Source organism: Homalodisca vitripennis, chromosome 3 (genome assembly GCF_021130785.1).
Source record: "Homalodisca vitripennis isolate AUS2020 chromosome 3, UT_GWSS_2.1, whole genome shotgun sequence".
Classification (NCBI taxonomy): domain Eukaryota; kingdom Metazoa; phylum Arthropoda; class Insecta; order Hemiptera; family Cicadellidae; genus Homalodisca; species Homalodisca vitripennis.
In genome coordinates, this window is record NC_060209.1 from 132,145,032 (window position 1) to 132,165,202 (window position 20,171).

Below are 20,171 nucleotides of genomic sequence, written 5' to 3' on the forward strand. Positions count from 1 at the left end.
CCCCCCCAAATTATCAATTTTTTCAATTACTGATAATAAATTATTGTTATTATTTAAATAATTTAGTATTACTGACATGTACTGCTGAAAGATTGTTCCCAGCAAAGAAACGGGTCAAGAACTTTTTAAGGAACAAAATAGGGCCTTACTCTTTGTCCACTACGGGAAAATATCAGTTGTCTAGACCCCCCCCCCCCAATTTTTTCCTGGCTATGTTCTTGTAGTAGTATATGAGAATGTACTTAATTTGCAATGAGATCCTAGTGTTGTTAGAGAAAGATTCCATTTTTGGGGCCTTCTAATCTCAAAATAGTTGTTTTGTGAAAATTATATCCATCTATAAGTACCTGTGTTAGGTGTCTACTGTAACCAAACAAACCTATTGATTTTGGAGACTATGTCATATTTTGGTGTTATTTATTTTACTCCAAACATCTCAAAATCCCATAAAACTCTATTTTCTGCGCCATTATTATTTCATTTATAATTGCCCTAAATAGGGAAAGTAAGATCCACCCCTTGTTTATATTATTACACGAAAATATTAAAATGACAACTTTTAATGAATCAGTTGAAAATGAAATACATTTTTTATTTCTTCTTTTGGTCACATTATGTGCTATGAGAACTTATTCTTAATTCCTTCAATAATTTCCCATGTCAAAACTATTTTTAGTATTTTTGAAACGATCATGTTTCTTAAAATTAACAAGTCTGGACATAGCTTTTAGTGGCAGCAAATTGAGTTATTACAGTGAGTGTTTTACTAGGTACTCTAATTGCTTCAATATTCAGCCACTCTATCTTATTAAAAATTATAACTTCAACCAATTAAATATGTGATCTTAAATCGTTGGTTACTAAACAAACTCACCTAAATAACAGAATAACAGCTGATAAGCCAGCCACTGCCACTCTGTCATGACGCTGCCGTTCCTGATCACTACTGGCCAGTGGCCACTGGGCTTTTGATGACGGATAGTACTGTACAGTGACAGACACGTTATCGTGCCAAGAGGTTAAAACGGGGTTTTCCGATTCTGTCTTTAATGACCTCCATTAACCTTCCAAGGTCACTGTTCCGGATTATACACTGCACCAGTTTAATAAGTGGTTTCTTTCCTATATTTGATAAACAAATCTTGTTGTTTTTAATTTTCTAAACTATTCATTTAGACTTACTAGAATTCCTAAACTACAAGCTAAAGTAAAGTACACAAGATATGAGACAGCATTCTCGGTAGTACAATGTTTATTTGACTTCACATCAATTGCAAGATAAATAAACGGTTATTTATTACTCTGACAATTTCCCGAGTATTTTAAACTACCCACAAATTAGTATTATCTTACAGGGACGGCGCATGCAATTCTGGCGCCATATACGGCATGGTCTCTAACCACCTGTAGATATTTTAACGACATTTAGTTTAAATAGAACTTTTGGATTAAAATTTTGGTTTTGATTTGCTCGTTTTTACTCGAACAGTTTATACCAAGAACTATACCAAACTAGTTTAATTGTTATGAATAATCACGAACTCTCAGACTAACCACGCCATCATGGTAACATGGACGCATATCTGGCGAAATAAAAGCGTACGTTACTACAGCACGAGTATAACGTGGATTGTTTAATAGACAGCTATTGTTGCAGAGCAACAACTTTTGGGGACGAGGCTAAAATAGGGATTTGTATATTCGAGTAATATATCTAAGATTCTGGCGCTAATTTTCCTTAACCCGAATGTTTGTAAACGGATTGTTTTTTTTAACCTCTTCAGGGACGTTTTTCAATGAATTATTTTTACTAAGCACTTATATTTTTTTTTTCTTGTGACATTTGCAGTTGAAATACACAAAATTCATGTTTTTTGTTCCATAAAAACCTGTATTTATATTATAATAATCATCAGCTAAAATTCATTTGTACTCATATGTGTACAAAGACCCTACATCGATCACCATGTGATTTTTTTACTACCGTAATGGTCAATGGTTAGTTTTGAGTACATTAATATTTTACAGCATATTTAAGTAGCTTGAGGTATTATGTGAATTATTTTTAGGTTTAGACAAAATTAGTTAGAGGTGATTTGTATTTAGAAATATTTTAAACCTTATATTGGATAAATACATGTTTAGTAGCCTACTTATTGTAAAATATTGACCATGGTTTGACATTTGGTAACAATTTTTTAGGAAAAGAGAAATAACAAATCAGTACAAGAGAAATATTTATTAATTATAGTGTACAATCTAGATTTTAAAAATCTGCATTTTGTCAAAATAATAATCTTAGGATTATGTAATGATCATATAATTAGTATTATGCAGTTTTGGTTTGCTTTATGAAAGTTTTCCATACATTCTGGGCAGACAGGAAACATCACACTTCCCACATTTATATCGGGTTCTGCTCGTGCAGGCTCTGTCCCTGCAGCGGCCAGGATTACTTTTGAAAGGATAGTGGTCTTTTCCATCAAACCGAACATCCTGTAGTACTCCTGGGCGACATCTTTTTTTCAAAGGCGGGGTGATGGAGGGTGGCCTACCAACTTTTCTCTTGTTGCAGGCTATTTGAATCATTGCACTTAGCAATACTGCCCTTAAAATCTACAAAAGGCATCTTTGAGTTGGTTTTCTCCTTAAAAAATTATCCAAGCATTTACTGCCGCAACATTCATTAGATAAAAAAATATTCTAAGATTAGAAGCGTTTGCCTTTAAGAGAGTGGGGGTAGTGGGCAACCATTCTGTTACTAAGCGTCAACCCCTCCCATAAACTTATTGTAGATTTGTACACAATAAGGACGGTCTACCATGATATGTTTTTTTTCTGTCTTGTCCCATCTTCTAACTAGATCTGTTGGCTGTATGCCCGCAAACGTTGACCCAACATAAACAATTCCTGTGTCCTTTCACACTGGACAATTGTTATGTTGTCTTCAGATGTAGCAACATTCATTGAGCCTCTTTTCATTTTACCAAATTGTTTGGGTTCTTCCAAGCTTGCATCTGCTCCATACAGTCTGTCACTACGAAAAACGCCAACAACCTCAATGCCTTTGCCTTTCAATATTTTGAGCAATTGAAGTACTACTATAAAGTAAAAATACATTTATATTTTTGTGTGTTCTTGCATAAGTTGAATAGACGAACTACTATCTAAAAAAAAACTGTTTACAGATAGACAGACAATGTCCAAATACTATCCAAGTTAGAGCTAAGTACCCAAATGAGTAGGCTAACATTAATACTGACCTCTATTCGAGCTTTGTACCCAAATGAGTACATTTCAAAAATTACTTATATTTATTTCCCTGACTCTAAAATTGGCTTAAATTAGGTAATAATATTGAAATTAATAGTATTTGGCACCTTAATATAAAATTCTTATGCAAGTACTCACAAGATATATAATCTAAAACACTTCACCAAACTCACGAAACACCAAACACAACTTAACCCAGTACGCCTTCAAAACAACTGGTCCAGCTGACATAGAGAACATGTGCAGCAAAATGTATTCAGCGTAGCCAACTTATGGGATGTTAATGGTTAGTATTGAGTACATTTCTCATAAGATGGCTCTTAAATAATATTGAAATAAAATATAAAAGTTAATGTACCCATATGAGCCTTGCTCCTTGAAGAGGTTAAAAGCCTTAACTGTTTATAGCCCTTAACACATCGATTACGATTACGCACATTATTACTGTTCCTCCTGTCTTCAAGTCATTATGGTACCTACATAACTTGTGTTGTAGTGAATGTGTTAAACCTCTCTAATTAGTTAGAATTTATTATAGTGATAAGTGATATTTCCAATTTTCAGTAGTTAAAATTTAATTTCTTTGTTTTATTAATTGTTTAGAGGCTTCAAGATAAATCAAACTCAATCGCATTTTCTTTTCTAGAAGTGTAGGACTAATCGAAAAGTAATTTAGTGAACACTTGCAATTTTTATATGTAGTTACACTGTGATAACAACAGTAAAATATAGATAGGCCTATATTACCGAAAAGATCAGGAATGCATGTGTGATTCTTTTGCACTTATGTAGACGTTTTTGCCTTTTAGTTGGAAATATCTAAAGCCGATCTAATTTCAGGTATGTAGTCTACTAAGATTCGCTTTCAACGACGAGTTATAAGGAAATAATTTATACTGACCCTAAGTAAGCATCGTTATAAACATAGGCGTGCGGTTAATACTGTTTTAAATAAATAAAAAGTATAAAACTATAAATTTTAACATTTAAAATCTAACTATCTGGTGACTATGAATAAAAAGGAAGCAGATTAAGTTGGGAGTAAATGTTACTTTAAAGTTATGGTCTAGTTATGGTGACATACGTTATACATGCATTGTGCTGTAACTACCCAGTGCTGAAATTTGATGTGATTGCATAGCATTTTCATCAATGCTTAGGTATCAAGGGTATGATTTGCCAAATTGATTATTTTATGCCCACATACATATTCATTATCGTGTTGCACACACAACACGAATAAGGGTTGTTTCATAATGTTTCACCTACTCTCTCCCATGTTAAATTTACACGTTTACACGATTAAAATAATGTCATAAATAAAAAAAACTCCTCAGTTGGTCAAATAAACATACCCCTTAGTAAATCACTACATCTCTATTCATAAGAAAGTTACTAGAGAGGGTGAGACTTTTAAGATACCCAGTATTTACTACTAGTGTAGTTGTAGTTAATTAATTAATAGCTGGGTGTAAGAAAACAGTGAACAACCTAAACGTAGACTTTATTCACTTTACAATAATTCAGCTACATTGCAACACAAAGTAAAGAATGTAAAAAAAAAAAAAAAGCAAAGCAATACAGGTATAACATTGACATATAAGTGTCAGTTTTATATGCGGTTTTATCACATTCTATCCTTCCCTCATGTTAAAGATGTAGTAGGTAATGTAATTGTTGTGGGAGTTTCTTGACAAGGTCATAACACTTAGGTTCAGTCAAAGGGGGTTTCAGGTCCAGGGGAACCTCTTCCCGAGATTCAAAGTAATTGTCTTCAAGTGCAGTGAGTGCCAATATAGATTTGAATTTGGCGCGCATAATCTTTCAGTAGCCGTGAACACTAAATAGCCAGCTGCGCTGACCTTCAGGTCATAGTTTAACTATGGGAGCCTCCTACTTTCAGGAATTCTACTGGACAGGTTCTTGTAGGATGATTCCTGCCTAGGTGAGCAAGCGGAGAGCGGAGGTTGTGTCGGAGTCGTTGTGCGGCTATCGGGTAGAGTAGGCCAGGTAGAAGTGTTTGTAGATCGTCTAGGCTTAAATATCATAGTTAGGGAACTTTCGGAACCAGATCTAAATTATTAGTTTATCTTTCCTTATCAAAGCTGGTTGAATTTGGATAGAGAAAATCTAGTGGCGGATCCACGGTTAATTATTAGTCCTCTGGAAAGGTGCCCTCTTCCGGTCGCGACGAGACGAGGTCGCACAGATAGAGAGTGATTGTCGACATTAGCCATTTCTTGATGACCTCCACTTCCTTCCCAGGGCGCTAGATGGTGAGTATAAACAGTGGTTTCTCTGCGACTAGGAAATCAGTACATATATGAAGTATTTCATTTCAGAATGACTCAAGGTTGGGACACACATAACCGCACCGCGCCCGACACGTCAGTCGGCCGTATGCTGGCCATCATACGGTGAAAGAATTGCAGCGCAGTTTTCAACCTGCAAGTCCATACTTGTCCGCACCGACACCAGACCGTCTTGGCCGCACCGTGCCCGCACCGTCACCGATATGTGGAGTTTTGAATTTTGACGGGCACGGTGCGGTCTACGAGCGGCATCATATGTTGTTTACTGTTGCGTTCTTCTTTTTTAAAACTATTTTATGTAGTCTACACGTTCTATTTTATTGAATTATTTAGTATAGCCTACTAACTCTACATCCTGTGTTCGCGTACAAAATCATATTTATTGATAAAAGTAGGCTATTACATTTTCTTACCATTAGAGTAAACTAGTCATATTTTCTTATTGTGCATATTTTTCTTATTACAACAAATTTGAAAACCATGTTGTACATTAAGTGATTTTAAACAACTAAATTCGAACTATTAAAAAGTCTATACACATTTTTTCATTAATTAAAAAATAACAAGCATGTAAATTATTTGAGCAAAAATCTATTTTTCTTTGATGTTATTTGAAGTTACTTGATAAATTTATTCCGGTATTTTGTAAGAGTCATATTTAGAATGTCTCTATGACATTTTTATTTATTATTCTTTTCACTTCAATAAAGTAGAAATAAAAAATTTTTTTTTACAATAAGATTTTCAAACAAGAAAAAACCCATGTTAAAATAAATAATAATAATACTAAATCATTTATTTCCCCATAATAACAAACTGAATATTACAAATAAATATTATTGCCAGTGCTTAGTAATAAATAAGACATAACGTATTTACAATAGCAGTAAATAACAAATAAAAGAAATGTTTTCTACTTACTTTATTTCTAATTTATGTACTTAGAGTAATAAAATATAAAAAGTAGGTTACATCCTTTTAGATTTTCTTTCTTTTCTTAAACCTAATAAATTAGGCCAATAGATTTACAAAATAAGGGAAATTTAGGTACCCATAAGAGGCTGTTCCTGTGTTTGGGGATACTATATACAAAAAGGGTAAAAAATCGAGCAAGAATGAACTGATAAAAATTAGTTATTGTAACTTATGTAGTAAATAATGTACTATTACGTTTCAAGGTTTAAATTTTAGTATAACTATTGTGCTGTATTAAACAAAAAGCATTTATGCATGATTTACAATTCAAATATTAGGCTTTACACATGTAGCATTAAATATTGTATTATAAATAAATTATTTTATAATGTTCTAACTTTAAATATTTATTATAACTTAGCAGACAAGACTAATCATACACTAATTTATTATCTTAAACATATACTCAATATCATTTTGACCAATCAACCATACTCTAATTTTTTTAGAAAAATATATTTATGTTTCTACTATTTTTGACTAATTCTGGCAATAAATTATTTGTCCTCGGAGCTATAAAAGAAATAATTTTGTAAAATTTTTTTTTGTATGTTCTCCAGTATATATTTTACAAATATTTACTATGTTTTACAAATTATTATAAACGGGCTTGCAACATGGCAAACTCTCTGGCATCACACTATAGCTCTTGGGTTTAATACAAAAAACACCAAATACACTGTTTATAGTGTATTTGACAGAAATTCACTGCAATGAAACACAATGAACAAGAATTATACATTATACATTTAAACATATAACCAAGATAATGATATTATTTACAAACTTTACACACTAGCTGATTGTACAAAGCTTTACTGTAGCATTGCAATGTATCATTCACCACAGCTATTAATAAACATAACAACAATGAAATTAACAATTTTCTCAAGCAATACTTAATCTTCCAAATATATTTTTAAGTATTTGTCACTTCGAATTCAAAAGAAACATGCTCTAGTACAAACAGTGAGATTGTTGCGCTCGGACTGCATACGGACATGTGTGGCCCTCACGGTAACCGAGCCGGGCCCGCACCGACAATCGGCCGACTCACGTGTCGGGCACGGTGCGGTTATGTGTGTCCCCAACCTTCATAGTTGTTTTGACACCAGAGGTTCATGTTTGTTTTTCTAGCATGACGTTTTTAATAACACAGAATAGCATAGCTACACAGGAAGTGACTACCATTGAGTTCAACGTCTGTTACGGTTAAACATTCTTTCGTTCGTGAGAGGTCACATTCGTGGAGGTTCACAAGAAAGGAAACGAATAGATTGTAGCGGCGTGAAGTAATATGTATTCTCATTGAGGCATCCTAATTTATCTTGACCTTAATGCCAGATTTATTGTTGGCCACGTGATCCCATTGTATCGTACTGCTTGACCATTTCATTGAGAGTTGTACGGCGTGTTATGACTCCGTGGAGATGTTAGAAATTATTTGATCTATTAGGACGTGTTACTTGACCTGTCAGAATGGATATAGCTTGGTGCACAGAGCTGAGTCATGCGTTGGATAAGACTTTGCATTACTGTTGAAGATGTCATATTAGCATTTCGGAAAGCATAAAGGCAAACCGAGGATATTCATCGACTATAGTTAATATAAAAATTTCGGGTAACAGAAGGCAATGGTTCTTTAATATTTATATTTAGCTATTCAAGCGCTGTTTTAGCTTTGATTATTGCTCCCTTACTTTTGTAAAATTTTTGGCTTGGAGTTCTGCACAGTCAGAACAGTTTATTTACTAAAATTTCTAACAGTCACTAAAAGGTACTTTTTTACTCTTTACTTCTAGTTCATTTTTGCCACCCCTTGGATGACATGAGGCCAAGTCCGTACTCAGACCGGGTTTTCGGGACAATTCCGAAAACTTCCTTGATTTTTTATATTGAAAACATATTTACAAATACGTAGTACAAAACTCTGTAAAAATAAAACTATACGTTTTTTTTAATTTGGAATTGTCTTTTGCCTGTTTCGTTCATGTATTTTGCAAGCTTTTAATAAAGGGATTCGTATTACAGTCAGAAGAACCCAACTACGAGATAAAATTATAGCGCACCGACAGTTATACAAGGAAGGAGCATGCCACACAACGCAACATTGTCGCGAGATGTCCTGGCGGACAGATAGGCAGATATACAACACACACAAAAATATTTGTATCTATCTGAATCAGAAAAGACTAATTGTGTCTACATCCTACATAGCTATAGGCTTCAATGACGCTCTGCTAAATTCCATGATTGGACACGCACCATCATAGAATTTATTCTTGTCTATGTATGATGAAAGACTTTGACGACAGTGATTTACATGAAACAATTCTTACCAGTTTTCCATATCCACTAATCAGGATCTCAGTTTAAACATATTTCCTGACACAATTCTTCACATCGTTTCCAGCATAAATTTTTGCCAACCAACCACATGAAGTTCAGGGAAATACAGCATAAGAAATATTTTTCGACATATTAATTCCATTAATTTAACTAGCGATATATAATGTGGCCCTATAATTAGGTGGTGTCGTTATATCAAAACTTTTTCTTCTTGATGTAATTTTTAAAAGTTTTGAAAAGTCTGTAGGCCTACTTTTAATTATTTAATAAATTAAATACTAAGGTCTAGTAAAATTGGCTTTCTTTGTATTCAAACAGTTGTTGAACAGTTAATATTTGTAATAAAAATGCCATTCCATAACAAATCATGAGTGTTATTAAAAACAATAACCTGGAAATTTACAGGTAATGGATTGTCTAAAAGAGTTATTTATAAATATTATTTTTTTCGTAATAGTCTTTGAGAGATGTGCAACCACAAATTATTTTATAAACCATATTTTTGTACCATAGAATATTCTTAACCCAAAACCGTACATTAAATCACTGTAAGAATTACTATTTTGAATTTTGAGCATTTTACCAGGTAAACTGGCATTTGGCCATACTGTGAGTCAGCTCTACTCGTGTAGTACATATACTCAACATGCCTTGTTTACCGTTGACTTCAGACTTACTACATTAATTTCACATATGTTCTAAAACAAATAACTAATGTCTATGAAAATCCCATGTCTTAGCCTCACTTAGAGACGATTAGTGGGCCAGTGACAACTGCCTGAGTTATAAATATACGTACTGATTTGATAATATCTGACCAAGCGTACGTAACTGTAATTTCCTTCGAAGAAATCAAACAAATTTGAATGATTAACATGTAACAATAATATAAAAAGTTTTTCTATAAATACTAATACATATATAGAAAAAACTAAAATGCGTTGGGATGTGTGTTAATCCTTAAAGTGATCAATATCACCAATATTTCTAACTCACGCTAATAATAATAAAACCAATATCATATCAATTTTTGAAGATTAACAATGTTCTTAAGGGTTCTTTGAGGCAGCTATATGAACTTTATTAGTGGAACAAGAAAGCTACTAGAGCTATTAGAGCTTAGCGGGGTTAGGTAGTCACTCTCCATCCCACGGACGAATGGGGTAAAATAAAGGGCATAAGCCTTACGCATATCATGCCTTATTATCTTTTCCCAAATTCCGTTTTTCTTTTCTGTTGGCGGCAGTATCAAAAGGATAAAGATAAATAGTTACAATACGTCTTGAGAGAAAACTTGGGCCGGTGGGGTGTCATAATAGGCGGGAGTCTATTGTATAGGTACATATTAGGTAGATTATCTGAAGATTATACTTTAATTTGCCAGATGTGTACGGTTTTATATGCATTAATATCCTTCCAATCGAATTGTTTGAATCAGCGAGTTATGATAATTGCCTTATTGTTACCTTAATACTATGTTACAAAAACTATTAGAACGCACATTTATTGATAGGGCTTGCAAGAAGAATATTAGTCAAACTCGGACTACGAATTTTGGTTTGATATTTCAACGTTTGCTTGGAGTTTTCTGGAATCCACTAACGCGAACATAATTTTAATAGCTCAGTTACAGCTCTTCAACTGTAGCCAAATTATACATAGAGTACGAACAAATTGTTCGTATTTGCAAGCAACAGAGTAATACAATTTCTAATTCTGTATACCGTGATTACTTTCATTATTTTGTATAACAGGACAGAAAACGAAAGTAAGAAAGCTATATGAAAACATTTTGAGGATGCCCAAAATAAACAATAAACTGATCAGCTGACTGTCATTGAGTTAGTTATTTTTAGCTGTTTTGTGTTTTGCCAGAGTTGTCTGTTGCTTTCATGTTGATGTCATACTTGTTAGGTTAATAAGAATTTTTTAAGAAAATTTCAAATTTCATAATTTAAACTACATAAATGCTGTATGTGTTTGGTAACTTAATGATATAATTTTATTTTTGTTTCTAAAATCATATTCATAGGTAAACTTCTAAAAGAGCCACAAGAAATATAGGTAAGCCAACACTTCTGAAAAAATAGGTTATCCAGAAACTAGAAATAGGCTTACTGTATATACATTAAAAAAAATTTAGATTAACAGTATAATAGGTTAATCTGATCTCTTATTTTATAATTAATTGCACACTAACATATTTAATCCTGGCGAAGCATAAACAGCACAATACACAAATTGTTGAGACATTAAATAGTAAGAAACCTTAAAATTTTAATAAAGTTTAATATTTTCAACATAAATAGTAGCTATTTTAGTTTGTATGAACAATAACTATAATATTTTGGTAAAAATATCAAATGTAATGTTCACATTGTTATATGTTATGTGCTTGTTTCTGTGTTTAATAAATTACTAATCTTAGGTTTAGTCATGTTAACGATGTATGAATAAAAGTTTGTATCATAGCAGACTTAAGTTAATAATTAGTTAAGGTATGCTTATGGCTGCTGTATAGTAAGCTGCCATCACTGCTACAACCAAATCATCCAAATTATCGATTAGAAATAACTAAACTGTCAAATACAAAAACATTCTAATTATACATATTTACAATTGATTATTGTCAGCTTTTTTAATGTATTGAATTACAAGGATAGGGTACGATAAGCGGACCCGGTTTTTTATATCGAAGAATGTAATCATCGATACCTAATATTCGCATCTCAAATCCTAGACTATCAATCGATAAAAAAGTATCTATAGTCCGCAATAACCAATAGCCTATATGTTTTAAATTAAAATGTGAATTTAATATAAACAGTGATCAAACAAATTATTATAACCAAAATTAGGAAAACTGAAGAGGACCGTATTTGCCCCTCTCACAGTTACATTTGTTTCTTTCCCACAAATTTCACATAATGGGTTTTTCGGTACGAGTTATATATATCCGAGTCCTACATGTTGAAGCCACGAAAAACATGTTTTATCATCTTTCAAAGCAATGTTGTGTAGTTTTCTAATCAAATGTTACTTATGTAAAATTGAAATATTACCTTACGTGTATTATTTGAAAGTGTTTACAGCTGTTGATATAGATTATTTAAGTTCTTCAAAATAATTAATTAGTATCGATTGATTATATCGATGGTTATGATTAAGTAATATTGTTTGCCAATTTCGATATAAAAAACCGGTTTCTCTTATCGTACCCTACCCAATTACAATATTGTTCCAGATTGATTTAAACAAAGTATTTAATTTTTAAACCCATGGTTTTTTAATAATGGCCGCAATGTACAATGTAATTATTTGAGTCACAAGCTGTTAGACATGTGGCTCTTTGAAATAGTCAAAAAAATAACCAAATGTTACACGGTTTTGTTTGTTACATTTTATAAATACATATAGCCTAGATAGTATTTTATTCATCATTACATTATTACATTTTTATATGTAAAAACAGCTGAACTATACTATAATTTGAAATACCTATAACATATAATTTCTTTTGGCATTTTAGTCTCAGTAGTTAGATAATCATGGATATCGATGATTTAGTTGTGGCGGTGTCTGCTTTATTATACTGCAGCCAAGGATAATCTTTATTTTTATTATTATTGCTGTGTATTTGTAATGATATGCCATTAGAAAGGACTATGCCTACCTATTCTAGTATGTCAGAATACAAATCCAATACAAATGAAAGTTTGATTTTGAATCTTTGTTCATAGTGTCACCTCCTATGGCATTTAGAGACAATATCAAAGGTTCTTAAAATGTTTGCATTAAATCCTATTTACGTTTCAATTTTAACTCTCCTTCATACTAGATTAAAATACACTTAAACGTTAAGGACTCTGGGTTTCTGGGGCTTAAAATAATGTACTCATACTATAGTCGGACAGTAGTTTAACACGTTGATTGCGGTACTCAGTCCCACTAAGTATATTGCAGTGAAGGTTTTAATTTAATATCAACTTCTGAAATTTATGTTATTTAACCAAATTCCATGTTTCTTAAAAATTTAAATTTCCTCATTGTTACTCATTGAATTAGTTTCATTCTCTCCCTACAAGGCTCCCATATACTGTTATTAAAACTTTAAATATTCAATTATTCAAAATTGGAACCTGATGTGGGACAAAGGTTGTAAATAAGTTTCTAAAGAATGAAAACATAGTTACAAAACAGGAACAGGGGTCATTTATTTCTCAATTACAAAAAAGGAACAGAGGTAATTTATTTCTCAATTATCAATCATTTATACCTTGTAGGTAAAGACATTCAGAAATCCTTGATCCTTGATCAGTGAATTCTTCATCAGCGAATTCTTCATCAGCAAATTTTTCATAAGCGAATTCTTCATCAGCGAACTCTTCATAAGTGAATTCTTCATCAGCGAACTCTTCATAAGTGAATTCTTCAATAAGCGAATTCTTTATAAGCGAATTCTTCATAAGCGAATTCTTTATCATGAATTCTTTATCAGTGAATTCTTCATTAGATAATTCTTCATCAGTGAACTCCATCAGTGAATTCTTCATCAGAAGTCCTCTTGTCTCCATACTTGTGTTGAGATGGAAACAAGTTAGGGGGGGAGAATGTTGAGGGTGTCCTCCCCCCGTGTCTATGCCGCCCCGACCATCGCGACATAGTGTAGCGGTCATCCACTTCATTACCGCTCCCATGGTCGTTACATCAAGACTCCGCCCCACATCGCCTTACTAGTAGACACAATAGCCGATTGGTTGCAGATGGTTGTAGAAAATAGTGTCTGCTTAAAGAGGTTCTTGACGACCTTGAGGGTGCTTTTAGGAGTCGAGCTGGATAAGATGAAGAATCCGATGAGTCGCAGAAACTTTCCTCCTTAGGTTGTAACTTTTTTTAAATAGAAGAAAGTTTGAAGATCTACCTTAGGCTGTCTGTACGCCTGTCCTGCTGGAGTTGAAGGTCGAAGATGGACCAGAAAGTGTTCGGTGTTTCCGTTAACTCAAGGAGCAACAGAGAGATGTACTTCCTGAAGATCTTCCTTGACTTTCCGAGGTTAGACCTTCTTCGCTGAGGACTTCTCCGAGATAGGCCTACGCTGGTAGCTGGGGCTTTCGTAGACTGCCTTTTCTTTTTGTGGTTTCTACGGAGGTGGATTTCTTAGTGACGACCTCCTAGAATTCTTTGATCAACCTTTCAAAAAGGTAGTTGGTAGCCGGAAACTTGGTTAACTCTTCCTCTTGGTTGAAAACCTCTCTATCAACCGGGATGACAAACGCCTCTTTGTTTAGTTCTTGAGCTTCTCTGCTGTTACTTCTCTTTAGAAGAAAACCTTACACTGAAACCGAACTGAGCTTTGTTTGCTGGAAAGAAGAGCTTTTAAAAACACGTCCAACTAGCACAAGATCTTGAAATGAAGACACCTTGTATCCATAGAAATAGTTAAAATTGAAAAAAATCGGATTGTTACGGTTTCCATGTAAACAAATACCAGTCCACATCATTGTTATCAAATTAATTGAGCTATTGATCTATCTTACTTCAGGGCAAGGCTCTGACACACCGTCCAATAAAATTAAATATCAAAGTATTCTAAAATGGATTTGGAGGTGGGAAAACCTTCCAATGACCTTCACATATCATAGGAGTCTGTGAAGCTTCTGCTATACAGTACATAAGTGGCGCACCCAGAAATCTTCTCTGGGGGGTGTCCGGTACAATGTTCAATCGGGTATGGAAACATCTCCAAACCGGTAGGGGGTCGGGGGCACTCTCCGGGAAATCTTTGAAATATTAGGTCTTAAAATGGTTATTTTATAGTACTTTTGAACCAATAAAAGAAGAGCAAAGTGGATGATCAGAGTGTATAAAGTTTGCAATAAAATCATCTTAAGTTTTTATAATTTCAGAATTTTTATACAACATTTAACTGTATATAATAAATACATCTCAACTCATATTTTTCTGTGAATGATTTATGATTAAAAACAATGGAAAACCACAATAGTCCATATCAGTTCTCAAAGTAATAGGAGTGTTGAACTGTTGAACTGAAAGCTTTCATGCTTTATAATGTTTTTATCTAGGAATCGACATCAGTATGTTTTGTAGAACTTTACATTGAACTTGGATTGGATGAAATATATTAATTTTATATTTCAAGGACAAATTGTCTGTACAAACGAGTAATGGGATGTTTGTACGATTTTTTAAGTAGAAAACTTATTAGTCTTTATTTTGTATATTTTGTTTCTTATTGACATATAAAGTCTAATCTTATGACGAACAGTCTCATAATGGAGTAAAACCCATTATGGAGTGTTTTACGGTGCCGTTAAGGTTTTAAGTACAGTAGCCGTAAAAGTTGTCAAGAAGGGTTCGCCGATGAAAACTTATGTTAGGCTTAATTTTCATTGTTTATATTTTCTATCTTAATCAGAAACGATACGCATCTCTCCGCATCGCTACAGCAATGCCTTCAAAATCTCTATGCATAATTGGGATAAAAACATTCGATAATTTGTTGCATAGTTTAAAGGCCTGTTCAACTGAATCCTTTAAAAAGAATATAAAACAATATTGTACAAAACATACTTTTTATTCCATGGATAAACTATTGAAAGGCTACTGGTCCGCAAATAATGAACTTGAGTCTCATTTTAAAATTGTATTGACACTATTTTATACTAATTAAAAACTGATTTATTCACTAAGGTCTAAAGGCGTTTGTAAGTGCAAAGTGAATGGTTTTAATAACATTTGATACGATTACAGGTGTTGAAAGACAGAAAAAAATTGAATGTTCGTTAACTGAGTAACCCTCTGGGGTAGGGTACGATAAGCGGACCCGGTTTTTTATATCGAAAAATGTAATCATCGATACCTAATATTCGCATCTCAAATCTTAGACTATCAATCAATATAAAAGTATCTATAGTCCTCAATAACAATCATATGTTTTAAATTAAAATATGGATTTAATATTTACAGTGATGAAACAAATTATTATAAGCAAAATTAGGAAAACTGAAGACGACCATATTTGCTCCTCTCACAGTTACAGTAGTTTCTTTCCCACAAATTTCACATAATGGAGTTTTCGGTACAATTTTTACAGATTTAAGAAAATTTCACTAATACATTTTACAAAAGAAAACACCAATACACTTAGAAAATGAGTAACACTTGGTATTTCATGATTTGTTTCTCAATCATAACTTAAGAAATGTATTGCAAGATACAGAAGATATAAATGGATACGGAGGAAAATATAACGCTTCTACTTTGCTCTATTCAAAATCAACAATTTATTATGTCATACCCCTCATTAACAAAAAGAAAAGAACTATAGTTAACATAGTTCATTCAATGTTGAATAAATCACATTTATATGTAGATGGAGCATATGACTATTATGCGAGGGTGTTTTTAACCTACTAATAGCATTTTTGTAGTATTTCTCAACCATAAATGGTTAGTTAACGTTCTGAAGTTATACTTGAACACTCAATTTCTTTACTCCATCTGTTACCTATTCAGTTCCACATCTTTGTTGTGATAAAAGTTGTATTTTAGTTCTATAGTGCATATGTACTAGATGCAAGGCTTTTAAAGATATTGACACTCCTGGTAAGCAAAATAAACTATTTTTAAAAATGTGTGAAACATAAGCCACTTTGGTCTAATAAGCTGTTATCATATCCGGATCTTAAAGGATAAGAAGTAAATAAGACTAAAAATAAATATTTAAAACTGCTTATTAAAATGTTGGAAATCAAAACATTGTTACGTTCATTTAATATATACCCAAAAAATGAGTAAAATATTATACAATCCTTAAATAAACAACAACTTTACTTTCAACAATATGTATTTGTTTCTTTTCAATAGTATATTAAATTGTGGTTGCACTGAAATTAAAATGTCAATATGGGAATTGTTTATAAAATTCCTTTCAATAATTAATTGTACTGAAAATATATTAAAAATGTTATTTTAGGATGAGGCGCAGAGCTGGAGTCGGTGCTATCCAAAAACAAAAACTAGAACAAGAAAAATATAAGGACAAAGGGACAGAAATACAAGAAAACCAGCTTGAGCAAATGTCCAAACAGTTAGAAGTTTTCAGAACTAATTTAGAAGAGTTTGCAGCAAAACATAAAAATGAAATCAAGAAGAATTCCACATTCCGACGTCAGTTTCAAGAAATGTGTGCCTCAATAGGAGTTGACCCTTTGGCTTCAGGCAAGGGTTTCTGGTCAGTGCTCGGTATTGGTGACTTTTATTATGAACTCGGTGTGCAAGTAGTAGAGGTGTGTCTTGCTACAAATGACAAAAATGGAGGACTTATAAGTTTAGAAGAAGTTCGACAGAGACTGATTAAAGCTCGGGGAAAAAGTCAACATCATCAGGAAATAACAATTGAAGATCTTCTTTGCGCGGCTAGAAAGTTGAAAATATTTGGAAATGGTTTCACAGTTGTCCCAGTTGGCAAGGGACAATATCTGGTACAATCTGTACCAGGAGAGCTCAGTATGGACCACACTGCTGTGTTACAACAGGTAATTTTCATGGTATTAAAGTCATAATTACATTGATATTAACTATTGTGAACCGTACAGAGATAAAGTGTAACTTAAAAGCTTATTTCTGATTTGTAAATTCAAGTTTGATAACACTAGCATTATCAGTCATTTGTTCTCAGGTATAATTAAATTTTAAATTTTAGCTTCACCCTGGCATTAAATTTGTTCTGTTTATTATGTATAAGTTATGTGTGATATTAAACAAATCCTAACATCATTGTTTTTAAATAACAATAAAGTTTTTTTTTTTGAATTTTTGGCACTTAAATAATACTTAAGTAATACTTTTGGGGTTAAAATAGAACTTATAACTGTATTTTTTTAATTATTCGGAAGTGAGGGTTGAAATGTAGAATGTAATTTAATCTTTGAATGCCTGTAAAAATTATTTTAAATATCTTGTAACCTAAATGCAGTTTACTGGAAATACCCATAATATGCGGAGGAACACTTTTTGTCACAATAAAAATGTTCATAACACCAACACCAGCATTGAATCCGGTATTGGTCCACAAATTTATTTACAAGACTAAGACGCTTTTTTCCAGTTCCGACTGTAGGATTATTAAGAACCTTTATGTTAGTTTTGACCTTTACCCAAACATCCATATTCAATCCATATTTTAAGCCTCAGTATTCAACATTTCAAATATTGCAAATGTTGAGTTTAGTTCCATTTCACCTTCCTCTTAGTGCAGCGTCTAAAATCTGACACTATCACATGACTCCTAGAATCTATAGTTCAAGTCAATCTGCAGAGATACAAAAAAAGTTGGTGATGGCAAAAAATTCAAAACAATCTCTTTGCATTTAAATATTAGAAACATGCAGACCACAAAAGAGGTGTCTGGTGTCTGGTTTACACTGGACCTGGGGAGCTTGATTACAATTCTGTTGACAAGGCAATGAGAGAAGGGATGTGGGGCTGATGCAGAAAGGGACTTAGCAGGAGGACTATAGGGATATGATGACAATGTTCAGTGGTGATAGTTAAGAACAAATGGCACAGTCACTTATTTATAACATGATTTAAAAAAAAAAACTTCTTTGAATAATTATATAGCAGAATTGACAGCAGTTGTGTAATTATTGTGGTTTATTGTTAATATTAATGCGAGAAATATTCTAAATGTAAATTGTGGAAGCTTGATGAGCGCAAGACACAGAGTTACCATCTTAAAATCATACACAGAACTGAAAAAATGTCAGGTTCGTTACTTTAATAGGAACATTAATGACCCCACCTTTGAGATTTAAATCAGCAACAATAGAATCAAAACATTTAGTCATCCATTGTAGTCATCCATTGCAATGGTTTCTTCATGCAAACAGCTGATTGTATTGTCCAACGTGTATAAATATTGTTGGGATATGTTGATATGCAATAAAAATTTTGTATAGATTAAAAATAAACTGTTTTTGAGCTACAGCGAATTGGGTTGTTATATTGTGAATAACTCATGTAAATTTTATATTTTGAATTTGATAGTAATTCTGAAGATAAGAATATCTTTTAATAACAAGAACCATTTCAGGGATTTTTCTTAATGCTGTTTGTTGGAAAGGAATTACGTACAACTTTTCTGTTACATTGTAAGTAAAGGTGTGTAAAGCAGTGGAGAATGGTTCTTTGTAGATTCTAAAGTATACATAAGTAATTTGCATTACTTGATTTCCAATGTAAGGATCCTTGGTGCATTTATATATTAATGCAAATAGTATTAACTTATTTTGTAATATTCTTCAGTGTTAAAATTCACTTAGGTTTTTATCATATTTCCTTGTTTGTACTTTTTTCTATTACTTAGAACAGGAATGTTTTGATTTGTTTAGTATTATTTTATCAGTATGTACTGTAATTTGTAAAATCTGGTAATTTCTGTTATCAGGCGGCAAATTTGGGCTGCGGTTTTGTGTCTGTCACAACACTGAAGGACAAGTTGGGCTGGGAGAGTGACAGGAGTCTCAAAGCCCTCAATCACATGATCAAGGAGGGGCTCGCATGGATAGATACTCAAAGTCCAGAAACACTTTACTACTTTCCTAGTTTATTTTCTGCTTGTATAACTTCTGAAGCTCTATCCTCAACTGTTGCTCAATAAAAGATTTATTTATATTGTTATGTTTTAAGCCTTAGATTATATTCTGTGTTTTTCAATTGTCAGTGAAGGAAACAATTCTTTACCTTTAATTATTCCCTTTATCATACATTATTGACATAGCACAAGATAAAACATTTTATTAACCCAATCTAAAAAATTCAAGCTGAATTGTATTTTTTAAACTAATGACAAAATATTGCATTTTAATTAGGCCCTCTATAATTTTTTTGTTTTTTCCATAAAATGCAAAAATGTGTTCTTAAGGGAAAAAAATTAATGCATTCAATTTGTTTTAAAATAATGTGGGAAATCAGTTTTATGAAATGAAAATCAAATCTCTGAGAAATTCTAAGGAATTCTCGTTTATATTTTCCTAAAATATAAGGTAACAAGACTGCGAAGGAGAATTTATATATTATGAATTAACTACGTATTTACAAATATTTTATAAATTTATTTCATTCCTAGCAGTTATTTATGTTATTATTGTATTAACAGTTGTTGACAGTCTTTTTGTTATTATAGAATATAAGCATACTTGATTATTTACCCCATTGGCCTTGTATCACGGAACGGTT

General features: G+C 32.6%; 2 protein-coding genes across 5 annotated transcripts in view; one reads left to right on the forward strand and one right to left on the reverse strand.

The window, feature by feature from the left end:
• The window catches only part of LOC124357515, a 56,533-nt gene that overhangs the window by 35,456 nt on the left and 906 nt on the right, over positions 1-20,171 (reverse strand). For 3 of the 4 annotated variants that reach the window (XM_046809389.1, XM_046809388.1, XM_046809391.1), the window contains exon 1: positions 875-996. The exons of the other annotated variant lie outside the window; for it this stretch is intronic. In XM_046809389.1, the coding sequence (XP_046665345.1) occupies positions 875-923 (49 nt within the window). In that variant the 5' untranslated portion in view covers positions 924-996. Of the gene's footprint in view, positions 1-874; positions 997-20,171 lie in introns of those variants that run through there. 4 annotated transcript variants of the gene reach the window in all.
• On the forward strand, positions 10,768-19,655 carry LOC124357517 (vacuolar-sorting protein SNF8). Its single transcript, XM_046809396.1, has 3 exons — positions 10,768-10,973; positions 16,906-17,467; positions 19,381-19,655. The coding sequence occupies exons 2-3, from the start codon at positions 16,907-16,909 to the stop codon at positions 19,591-19,593; spliced, it is 774 nt and encodes a 257-aa protein (XP_046665352.1). The 5' UTR covers positions 10,768-10,973; position 16,906; the 3' UTR covers positions 19,594-19,655.